This window comes from Salvelinus alpinus, chromosome 29 (genome assembly GCF_045679555.1).
Source record: "Salvelinus alpinus chromosome 29, SLU_Salpinus.1, whole genome shotgun sequence".
NCBI lineage: Eukaryota > Metazoa > Chordata > Actinopteri > Salmoniformes > Salmonidae > Salvelinus > Salvelinus alpinus.
In genome coordinates this window covers 19,250,525-19,264,619 of record NC_092114.1, presented here as the reverse complement: position 1 = coordinate 19,264,619, position 14,095 = coordinate 19,250,525, and the positions used below count along the sequence as shown (strand labels likewise).

At 43.9% G+C, this 14,095-nt stretch overlaps 1 protein-coding gene across 6 annotated transcripts in view; it reads left to right on the top strand.

Annotated features, from left to right (window-relative positions):
- Nucleotides 1-14,095, top strand: part of LOC139559229 (protein PALS2-like) — a 45,596-nt gene that overhangs the window by 29,992 nt on the left and 1,509 nt on the right. For all 6 annotated transcript variants that reach the window (XM_071375029.1, XM_071375031.1, XM_071375028.1 and 3 more), the window contains 8 exons: nucleotides 1,465-1,617; nucleotides 1,772-1,999; nucleotides 7,263-7,394; nucleotides 8,417-8,513; nucleotides 12,354-12,422; nucleotides 12,643-12,804; nucleotides 13,354-13,556; nucleotides 13,858-13,986. In XM_071375029.1, coding sequence (XP_071231130.1) covers nucleotides 1,465-1,617; nucleotides 1,772-1,999; nucleotides 7,263-7,394; nucleotides 8,417-8,513; nucleotides 12,354-12,422; nucleotides 12,643-12,804; nucleotides 13,354-13,556; nucleotides 13,858-13,986 — 1,173 coding nt within the window. The remainder of the gene's footprint in view (nucleotides 1-1,464; nucleotides 1,618-1,771; nucleotides 2,000-7,262; nucleotides 7,395-8,416; nucleotides 8,514-12,353; nucleotides 12,423-12,642; nucleotides 12,805-13,353; nucleotides 13,557-13,857; nucleotides 13,987-14,095) is intronic.

The following is a 14,095-nucleotide window of genomic DNA, read 5'->3' as shown; positions in this document are numbered from 1 at the left end:
ATGAAAGGGGAGATGGTTTAGGATCAAACCCCTCCCTTAGAATACTGACCTCTATCCATTGACCTATCAGAGGACTTAGAGGGATTTTCAGAGTGTGAACAAATAGGATTTATATATTTGAGAATGGAATATCTCTGCACCAATCAGAAGCATGCATGCTGTCAGCTCAGAGATAAGACCTTGATATGAGAGAGAAAGAGAGAAGAGAGAGAGGAGAGAGAGGAGAGAGGAGAGAGAGAAGAGTGAGAGAAGAGTGAGAGAGACAGAGACAGACAGCGAGAGAGAGGGAGAGTGTGATTGTGTTTGACAGTTTTACGCTGTAGGTTATGTTTGGAGTTATGATGTTCTGTCCTCTCTTACTCAGCCGTCACTTAACAACACATGCCTTCCATATCATTACATCTCTCTCCCTTCATTTAGCAGGAGGAGGAAAAAAAGTTGATTATTCTTCCCTTTAAAGTAGGCTGTTTCTCTCCCCTTTAAACTAGGCTGTTTTTCTCCCCTTTAAACTAGGCTGTGTTTCTCCCCTTTAAACTAGGCTGTGTTTCTCCCCTTTAAACTAGGCTGTGTTTCTCCCCTTTAAACTAGGCTGTTTCTCCCCTGTAAACTAGGCTGTGTTTCTATTCCCTTTAAACTAGGCTGTTTCTCCCCTTTAAACTAGGCTGTGTTTCTATTCCCTTTAAACTAGGCTGTGTTTCTCTGCCCTTTAAACTAGGCTGTGTTTCTCCCCTTTAAACTAGGCTGTTTCTCTGCCCTTTAAACTAGGCTGTGTTTCTCCACTTTAAACTAGGCTGTGTTACTCTCCCCTTTAAACTAGGCCGTGTTTCTCTCCACTTTAAACTAGGCTGTGTTTCTCTCCCCTTTAAACTAGGCTGTGTTTCTCCCCTCTGTCAGCCCTTACACACACACCTCCTGCCAGCTTCTCCAAGGAGGGAAGAGAACTGGGAAGGAGTGAGGGAGGGTTTGGGGTTTAAGATAAATGGTTCCATCCCTGTAATTGTATGTGGGACATTTATTTTGGTGGAGCCTAATATTTGTTTTACGTCAGAAAGGGACTGGTGTTCATGATTTAAAACACAACTTCCAGTTTGCAGCTTAAGACAATGAACACAATTTATAACCTCAATGTTTTTCTTCCCTCCCATCTTCCCTTCTCCTTCTACCCATCTTCCTCATCCTCTCCTTCTCCTGCTCATCTCCCCTCTCCTCCACCTCTCTCTCTCTCTCTCTCTCTCTCTCTCTCTCTCTCTCTCTCTCTCTCTCTCTCTCTCTCTCTCTCTCGCTCTCTCTCTCTCACACTCTCTCTCTCACACTCTCTCTCTCACACTCTCTCACACTCTCTCTCTCTCACACTCTCTCTCTCTCTCTCTCTCTCTCACACTCTCTCACACTCTCTCTCTCACACTCTCTCTCTCACACTCTCTCTCCTCTCCCTCTCTCTCTCTCTCTCTCTCTCCCTCTCAGTCCCTCCTGGAGGCCCATGACATGGTAGCCTCTAAGTGCTATGAAGCTGTGCCCCCAGCAGAGCTGTCCAATGAGGCGCTGGTGAACAGTGCTCTGATGCAGGCCGACGCTGTACGCATGATCGGCATCCGCAAGAAGGCTGGAGAACCACTGGTGAGAGGGAGACAGAGGGAGACAGAGGGAGACAGAGGGGGAGTGTGTATGTGTATATATTAGGTTGTTTGTGCGTGTGTGTGTGAGCATGTTTGTGTGTTTCTGCATCTCTGTAATATGATTTCATTGACCTTCCGTTCCTTCCCTCTCTCAGGGAGTGACGTTCAGAGTGGAGAAGGAGGAGCTGGTCATCGCTAGGATCCTCCACGGAGGAATGATTGACAGACAGGGTCTGCTACACGTGGGTGACATCATAAAGGAAGTGAATGGGCGGGACGTAGGTAACAACCCCACTGAGCTGCAAGAGATGCTGAAGGACTGCAGCGGAGGAATCACTCTGAAGATACTGCCTAGTTATAGAGATGCACCTGCCCCACCACAGGTACACAAACACACACACACACATGGATGCAAACATGTGCCCTCTCTCAAGCATTTATGCTTTCTTTCTCTCGCTCTCTCTCTCTCTCTCTCTCTCTCTCTCTCTCTCTCTCTCTCTCTCCCTTTCTCTCAATTCAATTCAATTCAAGGGGCTTTATTGGCATGGGAAACGTGTTAACATTGCCAAAGCAAGTGAGGTAGATAATACACAAAAGTGAAATAAACAATACAAATTAACAGTAAACATTACACATACAGAAGTTTCTCTCTCTCTCTCTCTCTCTCTTTCAGACCCCTTGACTGTTTCCGCATTTTATTACGTTACTGCCTTATTCTACAATGGATTAAATCGTTTTTTCCCCTCTTCAATCTGCATATAATACCCCATAATGACAAAGCAAAAACTGTTTTAAAAAATGTATATTTTTTATTACAGTTTTTAACAATCACTTTGGCACTAATTTCAGAATCTTGTGGTCATTTTTCAAAACTCTAGACACAAAACTCAAAACGGTCATCACTTGTAACACAGGCTGTCCAATGTTCAAAACATTGCATTGTGCATTCATATCGTTAAAGAAACCTTGCACTTGCAGAATCATTGGTTCAAATAACTAATTTATCATGAAATACCAATAGGACCATTCATTTAGATCACCCACACACAAGATACCGATAGTTTCACTGTGTAGTTGTTCGTACAATCATTAAATATTGTAGTACAAAATATGTGATACATGTTTCATTATGCTACTACACGTAAATACATCACTGTAAAAGGACTAGTAGAGAGAATACTACAGACACAGTGGAATCATTGAACAAAATATGAAATTTATTGATGAAATACAATAAAATCACAACATAGGTTTCTTTGAATAAAAGCTAAAATTATTAGCTACAAAAAAATAAACAACAGTTAAAGATCAACTGCAGTGTTCCTCACCTGGCTTACTGTAAAAACCAGAACAAAAGATTGATTACTGTACTTCTATATTTCCATCAACCCTGTCTTGTGGATTTGGCCACAGGTTCTCATCCACATCACAATGGATGTTTTCATTAGCCAACATCTTGGGAAGAATCTTCGGGCATGGCGAATCCAGGCCTGACACTGGTCTGCCGTGATGTCATCCATGGCCTGGAGAAGGGTGGCTTGTTCGTGAGGGCGCCTATCATATACCTTCCACCTCCATGTGGAGAAAAATTCCTCAATCGGGTTAAGGAAAGGAGAGTATGGGGGTAAGCACAGGGTGGTAAATTGTGGATAGGCCTGAAACCATGCTTGCACCATTTGAGCATGGTGGAACCTGACAGTATCCCACACAATGACATAGGTCATGCCATCAGCTCTACAGACCTGATTTAGCTCATCAAGGACGGTTACATTCGAACAGCGAATCATGTGGCTGCCTGCAACTCAATATATAGAGTATATAGAGTAGAGAGCTTTAGATGTTGTTCGACCAAACATTAGAACGGGCAAGATGCGTAATCTAAGTAACTTTGACCGTGGTATGATTGTTGATGCCACACATGGTGATTCCAGCATCTCAGAAACAGCTGCCTTCCTGGGATTTTTACGCACTACAGTCTCTAGAGTTTACAGAGAATGGTGCGATAAACAAAACACATTCAGTGAGCGGCAGTTCTGTGGGCAAAAACACCTTGTTAATGAGAGAGGTCAGAGGAGAATGTCCAGACTCATTTAAGAGAAAGGCCACAAATGCTCAAATAACAGCTGTTTAAAACAGTGGTGTGCAGAAGGGCATCTCTTAACATACAACACTGCACCCTCGACAACTACTGTGATTATTATTATTTGACCATGCTGGTCATTTATGAACATTTGAACATCTTGGCCATGTTCTGTTATAATCTCCACCCGGCACAGCCAGAAGAGGACTGGCCACACCTCATAGCCTGGTTCCTTTCTAGGTTTCTTTCTAGGTTTTGGCCTTTCTAGGGAGTTTTTCCTAGCCACCGTGCTTCTGCACCTGCATTGCTTGCTGTTTGGGGTTTTAGGCTGGGTTTCTATACAGCACTTTGAGATATCAGCTGATGTAAGAAGGGCTATATAAATACATTTGATTTGATTTGAACACCGTGAATAATTCAGGCTGTTATGGAGGCAAAAGGGGGTCCTACCCAGTACTAGATAGGTGTACCTAATAAAGTGGCCGGTGAGTGTACAGTAATGTAAAATCTGAAAACATGGTCTGGAAAAGTGGTACATGGGACCATTGAAACTGTGTCTGATAAAGAATGATGATGAAATATTACATCCATAGATAATGTAGTCCAATTGGTTCATGTTCCACGGTAATTGGTGTCAATGGATCTCGTTATCCTGAAACTTTCATGATCTAAACATGGAATATTAATTTTCAGTTTCCATAAAACTATGCATTAAGAGTAATGCAACAGTTACTTATCATTTTGAGCAGTTGTATCAATTGATAGTTAGATGATTGTAATGAAATGAATAGACAGTCATCTCAGATGTAGTGTGAATTTAATTTTGAAATGGTAATACTTTTAGTTCAAGGTGATTTTAGTTCAATGAACAAATGATCTTAGCTTTATGTGTATTGTATCCAAGCAATTGGAAAAAGTGTTAGAGTTTTGAAAAATGACATCAAGGTTCCGAAATTACTGCCAAAGTGATTGTAAAAAACTGTAATACAAAAAGAACGTAAATATCACATTTACATAAGTATTCAAACCCTTTACTCAGTACTTCATTGAAGCAACTTTGGCAGTGCCAACAGCCTCGAGTCTTCTTGGGTATGACGCTACAAGTTTGGCACACCTGTATTTGGGGAGTTTCTCCCATTATTCTCTGCAGATCCTCTCAAGCTCTGTCAGGTTGGATGGGGAGTGTCCCTACACAGCTATTTTCAGGTCTCCCCAGAGATGTTCGATCGGGTTCAAGTCCAGGCTCTGGCTGGGCCACTAAAGGACATTCAGAGACTTGTCCCGAAGCCACTCCTGCGTTGTCTTGGCTGTGTGCTTATGTTCGTTGTCCTGTTGGAAGGTGAACCTTTGCCCCAGTCTGAGGTCCTGAGTGCTCTGGAGCAGGTTTTCATCAAGGATCCCTCTGTACTTTGCTCAGTTCATCTTTCCCTCGATCCTGATTAGTCTCCCAGTCTCTGCCGCTGAAAGACATCCCCACAGCATGATGCTGCCACCACCGTGCTTCACCGTAGGGATGGTGTCAGGTTTCCTCCAGACGTGACGCTTGGCATTCAGGCCAAAGATTTCAATCTTGGTTTCATCAGACCAGAGAATCTTGTTTCTCGTGGTCTGATAATCCTTAAGGTGCCTTTTGTAAACTCCAAGCGGGCTGTCATGTGCCTTTTACTGAGGAGTGGCTTCCGTCTGGCCACTTTACCATAAAGGGCTGATTGATGGAGTACTGTAGAGATGGTTGTCCTTCTGGAAGGTTCTCCCATCTCCACAGAGGAACTCTGGAGCTCTGTCAGAGTGACCATTGGGTTCTTGGTCACCTCCCTGACCAAGACCCTTCTCCCCAGATTGCTTAGTTTGGCCGGGCGGCCAGCTCTAGGAAGAGTCTTTGTGGTTCCAAACGTCTTCCATTTAAGAATGATGGAGGCCACTGTGTTCTTGGGGGCCTTCATTGGTGCAACATGTTTTGGTACTATTCCCCAGATCTGTGCCTTGACACCATCCTGTCTCAGAGCTCTACGGATAATTCCTTCAATTCCTGGCTTAGTTTTTGCTCTGACATGCCCTGCCAACTGTGGGACCTTATATAGACAGGTGTGTGCCTTTCCAAATCATGTTCAATCAATTGAATTTACCACAGGTGGATTCCAATCAAGTTGTAGAAACATCTCAAGGATGATCAATGGAAACAGGATGCACCTGAGCTCAATTTCGAGTCTCATAGCAAAGGGTCTGAATACTTATGTAAATAAGGTATTTCTGTTTTTTAAGTTTGAATACATTTGTAAAGAAATCTAAAAAACGGTTTTCACTTTGACATTATGGGGTATTGTGTGTAGATTGGTGAGGGGGAAACATGTATTTAATACATTTTAGAATAAGGCTGTAACGTAACAAAATGTGGAAAAAGGGAAGGGGTCTGAATACTTTCTGAACGCACTGTATACATACACTTAACGCACTAATTTTACAAAGGCTTTTCTGCTGCTCATTAAGATAAAACTGATTTGCGTCTTGTGGGTGTGGTTTGATGTGGGTGTGTCATGTTCTTTATATCATACCCTGGCAGATATTGTTATTTGTCCCTCTTATGTCACCATAGCAACAACAAAGCCACTACTTCTTCCTTAAAATAGTCAGAATTAATCTAAAATAAACCAAGTAATCTAATAAATTGTACAGTTTTTGCCGAGGTCTTAGTCAAGCAGTTTTACATCTAACTAGTTTGGTGCAGTATTTCTCAAGATAAAACATTTGCATGAAAACTAGTCTGTATGCACTGCAGACAGTATTGGGTCAGCTGCTGCTGGCTGCGCTCATGACTGATTTCTGATAACATGTATACAACTTCATGATAAGCACCGTCAAACTATTGTAAATCCTGCACAAGTTACACACTGTTTATCAGTGCCCCAAATCACTCGCTAGCTAACGTTCCATCTATGTGTTTGTCAATGAAGCTAGCTAACAGGCACATTGAGCCAGCAGGCTACGTTAGCTAAATCAGCGTCTCAAGTCACTGCGTGCTTCTGTGCCGTTTTCTTTTACAACTTTATCTATTACAATCCCACGTTAGTGGGCAAGTGGGCATGATGGTAATCCAAACCCAACCCTCATGTAGCTCCCACTGGGTACACACTGGTTGAATCAACGTTGTTTCCACGTTGTGGAATAGGTATTGAATTGATGTCTGTGCCCAGTGGGCTAAATCGTGACTACCTCAGTTACACAAATCTCACACAACTCCGTTTTGGAACATACTGACTTTGGAATGTACTGACCCAAATATCCTTACACTTTTTTGTACGTTTTGGCCCTGGAATAAATGTTTCTGACTAATATCTATACCACATTGGCCATTTTCAACCTGAGAAGTATTTGTTTTGCATTCAGTTGCCCTTTAATTCTGTTTTAAACCAAAACTTCAATCTAATCTCTAACATTTCAAAACGCAAATCATTACACCAACATTATCTACCTAGCTGTTGTAAATAGAGAGAATCAGATTGACTTCATATAGTTTTAGGTTGGTTGTAGAAGCACCATTGATTACCATCATACCTCCCTTTTCTCAGGTGTACGTGCAACCACACTTTGACTACGATCCAGTCAATGACCATCTGATCCCGTGTCGAGAGGCGGGGATTGGCTTCAAGAGGGGGGACCTCCTTCAGATCGTCAACAGAGAGGACCCCAACTGGTGGCAGGTGATGATGATGACGTGTTTCAAGAGGACATTCTCCTCCACTAGATTTTATACATCCACACCACACATTTACAGACCACATCCTGACCACAAACTGTTTTTATGTACTGGTTTTTAATGTTGTCTACTGTACTCTGCTGGTTTGTACTGGTCTCTACTGGTTTTAAATATGTTACTACTGTCTACTGGTTTTGTATTGGTTTCTATAAATAGTAAATAAGATGTTTTATTGTCACATACACTGGATAGGTGCAGTGATATGTGTTGTTTTACAGGGTCAGCCATTGAAGTACCGCGCCCCTGGAGCAAATAAGGGTTAAGTGCCTAGCTCAAGGGCACATGGACAGATTTTTCACCTTGTCGACTCGGGTTTTTGAACCAGCGGCTCCCTGCTTTTACTGGTTTCTGCTGGTTGTATACTGACTTCTACTGGTTATGTACTGGTTTCTGCTGGTGTACAATGGTTTCTACTGGTTGTATACTGGTTTCTGCTGGTTGTATACTGACTTCTACTGGTTATGTACTGGTTTCTGCTGGTGTACACTGGTTTCCACTGGTTGTATACTGGTTTCTGCTGGTTGTATACTGACTTCTACTGGTTATGTACTGGTTTCTGCTGGTGTACACTGGTTTCCACTGGTTGTATACTGATTTCTGCTGGTTGTATACTGGTTTCTACTGGTCGTATACTGATTTCTACTGGTCGTATACTTGTTTCTACTGGTCGTATACTTGTTTCTACTGGTTGTATACTGTTTTCTACAGGTCGAATACTGATTTCTACTAGTTGTATACTGATTTCTACTGGTCGTATACTTGTTTCTACTGGTCGTATACTTGTTTCTACTGGTTGTATACTGATTTCTACAGGTCGAATACTGATTTCTACTAGTCGTATACTGATTTCTACTAGTTGTATACTGATTTCTATAGGTCGTATACTGATTTCTACAGGTTGTATACTGATTTCTACTGGTTGAGTGAGACTGGTTCTGTCATCTGATGTGCTCTGTCCTGTGCTAGGCATGTCATGTGGTTGGTGGAGCCACTGGACTGATCCCCAGTCAGTTTCTGGAGGAGAAGAGGAAAGCTTTCGTCCCACGAGACTTTGACGGCTCAGGTAGGCTTTACTTTGCCTCTTCGCTCCATTTTCAGCAAGATGCGCTAAACTGTCTAAGACTCCAGCCACCCAAGTCATAGACTGTTCTGTCTGCCACCGCTCGGCAGACGGTACAGGAGCACCAAGTCCGGGACCAAAAGGCTCCTGAACAGAGCACCAGGTCTGGGACCAAAAGGCTCCTGAACAGAGCACCAGGTCTGGGACCAAAAGGCTCCTGAACAGCTTCTACCCCCCAAGCCATAAGATTGCTGAACAGTTAATCAAATGGCTACCCAGAATATTTACATTGACCCCCTTTTTATTTGCACCGACTCTATGCACACCCACTGGACTCTACCCACACACTCACTGGACTCTACCCACACACCCACTGGACTCTACCCACACACTCACTGGACTCTACCCACACACTCACTGGACTCTACCCACACACCCACTGGACTCTACCCACACACTCACTGGACTCTACCCACACACTCACTGGACTCTACCCACACACCCACTGGACTCTACCCACACACTCACTGGACTCTACCCACACACCCACTGGACTCTACCCACACACTGACTGGACTCTACCCACACACTGACTGGACTCTACCCACACACCCACTGGACTCTACCCACACACTCACTGGACTCTACCCACACACTCACTGGACTCTACCCACACACCCACTGGACTCTACCCACACACCCACTGGACTCTACCCACACACTCACTGGACTCTACCCACACACCCACTGGACTCTACCCACACACTCACTGGACTCTACCCACACACTCACTGGACTCTACCCACACACTCACTGGACTCTACCCACACACCCACTGGACTCTACCCACACACTCACTGGACTCTACCCACACACTCACTGGACTCTACCCACACACCCACTGGACTCTACCCACACACTCACTGGACTCTACCCACACACCCACTGGACTCTACCCACACAACCACTGGACTCTACCCACACACTCACTGGACTCTACCCACACACCCACTGAACTCTACCCACACACACACACACACACACACACACACACACACACACACACACACACACACACACACACACACACACACACACACACACACACACACACACACACACACACACACACTGAAAGAGAAGACATCCTAATTAAGCAATAATTCCCGAGGTGTGGTATATGGCCAATATACCATGGCTAAGGGCTGTTCTTAAGCACGATGAAAAGCGGAGTGCCTGGATACAGCCCTTAGCCGTGATATATTGGCCATATATCACAAACCCCTGAGGTGCCTTATTGCTCTTATAAACTGGTTACCAATGTAATTAGAGCAGTAAAAATACATATTTTGTCATACCAGTGGAATACGGTTGATATATCACAGCTGTTAGACAATCAGCATTCAGTGCTCGAACCACCCAGTTTATAATACAGGATACACTCTTACATTGATGCATTCACACCCACATGACTCAAGTTACAATCTGTACAGATCAGCATAGACCAGTTGTAGTTGATTACAGAGAGAGTGTGTAGCATTGATGTCATTGGGGATCAGCACTGAAACAAGATGCCATGTATGTTAGTTAGGTATCATAACATCTGAAGTGCAGCTGTGAATCATCTCTGCTTTCACTGCTACAAGCCTGACAATCCAGACTAGTGATCTCTCTAGGACTGGCCTTGTAGAACAGCACCCTCCGCTGACAGTGTGAGAAACACTATGGGGAAGTGGTGCAGAAATGTTTCTAGACTGCATTGACCACATTGAACCTGTAGATGGCACCATTTCCTATGAAAACACACACACACACACCATCTTAAATAAGCATGCCCCTTTCAAAAATGTTAGAACTAAGAACAGATATAGCCCTTGTTTCACTCCAGATGTGACTGCCCTTGACCAGCACAAAAACACCCTGTGGCGTACTGCACTAGCATAGAATAGTCCCCGCGATATGCAACTTTTCCGGGAAGTCAGGACCCAATACACACAGTCAGTTAGGAAGCAAAGGATAGCTTTTTCAAACTGAAATTTGCGTCCTGCAGCACTAAAACACACACACACACACACACACACACACACACATACACACACACACACACACACACACACACACACACACACACACACACACACACACACACACACACACACACACACACACACACACACACACACACACACACACACACACACACACACACACTACATACGTTCAGACACACAAAACACACACACATGCATATTGACACCACACACACACACACACATGCATATTGACACCACACACACACACACACATGCATATTGACACCACACACACACACACATGTATATTGACACCACACACCTGTAGACACACTTTCACACTCTTTCACACTCTTCACATATGCTGCAGCTACTCTGTTTATTATCTATCCTGATTGACTGGTCACTTTTACCTTCACCCCTACCTACACCTTCCCCCCTACCTACATGGTGCCCTTGCACATTGACTCGCTACCAGTACTCTATCTATATAGTCTCTTTATTGATATTTTATTGTGTTACTGTTTATTTAGAAATGTGTTCCAAATTGTTCTTACTTTTTAATTCTGCATTGTTGGGAAAGGGCTCGTAAATAAACATTTCACAGTAAACTCTACACCTGTTGTATTCAGCGCATGTGATGAATATAATTTGGTTTGAACTGAGCTGACTGGCTCATGCTCTGAGCAACTCTGAGAGGACCTTTTCCATAACACATCCATGACAGTGGAGAGCTCTTACTTGAAATAGTTTAGTTTGTCTTTAAACTGTGAGGCCAGCCAATGAAGTCATAATGATTTAATAGATTGTTACCTTAGAATGGGTTGAGCCTGCCCCCTTGTGGCCTTCAGATGCAAAGACAGATAGGGAAGACTTGCTTGCACTTGTATTGATGTGTGTATTGATGTGTATTGACGTGTGTTCATGTGTGTTCATGTGTGTTGATGTGTGTTGATGTGTGTTGATGTGTACTGATGTGTGTTGATGTGTAGTGATGTGTATTGATATGTGTTGATGTGTAGTGATGTGTATTGATATGTGTACTGATGTGTGTTGATGTGTACTGATGTGTACTGATGTGTACTGATGTGTACTGATGTGTGTTGATGTGTAGTGATGTGTACTGATGTGTGTTGATGTGTATTGGTGTGTAGTGATGTGTGTTGATGTGTACTGATGTGTAGTGATGTGTACTGATGTGTGTTGATGTGTACTGATGTGTGTTGATGTGTACCGATGTGTATTGATGTGTATTGATGTGTACTGATGTGTGTTGATGTGTACTGATGTGTACTGATGTGTGTTGATGTGTGTTGATGTGTACTGATGTGTGTTGATGTGTACTGATGTGTGTTGATGTGTACTGATGTGTGTTGATGTGTACTGATGTGTGTTGATGTGTACTGATGTGTGTTGATGTGTACTGATGTGTGTTGATGTGTACTGATGTGTGTTGATGTGTACTGATGTGTGTTGATGTGTACCGATGTGTATTGATGTGTATTGATGTGTACTGATGTGTACTGATGTGTATTGGTGTGTGTTGATGTGTATTGATGTGTACTGATGTGTATTGGTGTGTACTGATGTGTGTTGATGTGTACGGATGTGTGTTGATGTGTACTGATGTGTACTGATGTGTATTGGTGTGTATTGATGTGTACGGATGTGTGTTGATGTGTGTTGATGTGTACGGATGTGTGTTGATGTGTACTGATGTGTACTGATGTGTATTGGTGTGTGTTGATGTGTATTGATGTGTATTGATGTGTACGGATGTGTGTTGGTGTGTACTGATGTGTGTCAACAGGGATTCTGTGTGGTACAATAACTGGAAAGAAAAAGAAGAAAATGATGTACCTAACAGCCAGGAACGCAGGTAAGCATTCATACCCTTCTCTCATTGGCTAAATCTGTCATGGCTCATTCTTGTCATTGGTTGTTTGTGCTGGGCCTCACTCTTTTACTTCCTGACTTGTGTAGTTCCCAATTTACTGATCGACTGTTTATGTCCCTTCCCTCATTGACTGACAACTCTATATTCTCCTGTCTGATTGGCTAACTCTCCTGTGTTCCTCTCTGTGATTGGCTGAGGGCAGAGTTTGACAGGCACGAGCTGCAGATCTATGAGGAGGTGGCCAAGATGCCCCCGTTCCAGAGGAAGACCTTGGTTCTGATTGGAGCCCAGGGGGTGGGCCGCCGTAGCCTCAAGAACCGACTGGTGGTCCTCAACCCAACACACTTCGGAACCACCATCCCCTGTGAGTCTGCAATCCATACTGTTCTAATTACTGTTGTAATTACTGGTGTAATTACTGGTTTAATTGCTGGTGTAATTATTGTTGTAATTACTGGTGTAATTACTGTTGTAATTACTGTTCTAATTACTGGTGTAATTGCTGGTGTAATTACTGGTGTAATTACTGTTCTAATTCTATTTCTATGCTAGAACCCCCTCCCCCTCCAGAACCTAATGGACCACTGTACGCTCAGTGCTCTCTGTCAGATCAGACAGAAACCCAATAGAACGTTTAATTTGAATGTTTTAAGTCAGACTGACTCGTCAGCTTCCCCCAATGCTCCATTCTTCTCTTCACTCATTCATGCGCATTCTCTCTCATCTGTCTCTTCTTATCTCTCCTCCCTCTCTCTTCTCTCTAACTCTCTCTCTCTTTTCTTATCTCTCCTCCCTCTAACTCTCTCTGTTCTTGTCGCTCCTCTCCTCCCTCTCTCTTCTCTCTAACTGTCTCTCTGTTCTTGTCGCTCCTCTCCTCCACCCACCGCTCCTCCACCCACCGCTCCTCCTTCAGTCACCTCCCGGCGTCCCCGTGACGATGAGCTGGACGGTAACTCGTACCAGTTCGTAACACGGACGGAGATGGAGGCGGACGTGAAGGCGGGCCGTTACCTGGAGCACGGCGAGTATGACGGGAACCTCTACGGAACCAAGATGGACTCCATCCACGAGGTGGTGGACACGAGACGAACCTGCATCCTGGACGTCAACCCACAGGTCACAATCAAATCAAACTTTGTAGTGCATTTAAAAAGTGCAACATAGTTTTACTGTAAAACAACACCTTTCAATTCCAGATAGAATCCTAGTATGAGATACTGTACATATGTGCCTGTCTGCCTGTGGATAACTGCCTGTCTGCCTGTGGTTTCCTGCCTGTCTGTGGATATCTGCCTGTCTGTCTGTCTGCCTGCCTGTGGATGTCAGCCTGCCTGTCTGTCTGTGGATGTCTGTCTCTCTGTGGATGTCTTTGTCATCTCTAGCTGGTTCACTGACCCTCTCTCTGTCTGGACAGTAGGCTCTGAAGGTACTAAAGACAGCAGAGTTCATGCCGTATGTGGTGTTCATCGCAGCACCAGAGTTTGAGACGCTCAAGGCCATGCACAAAGCTACGGTGGACGCTGGAATCACCACCAAACAACTCACGGTCAGGACCTTTTCCTGGGCATAGACACAGCCGCTTATTCCCAGAGTATTTTCACATGTTGCTTTCTGGTATCCTTCCATTGTAATGTGATTTCAGGGCATAACACTGG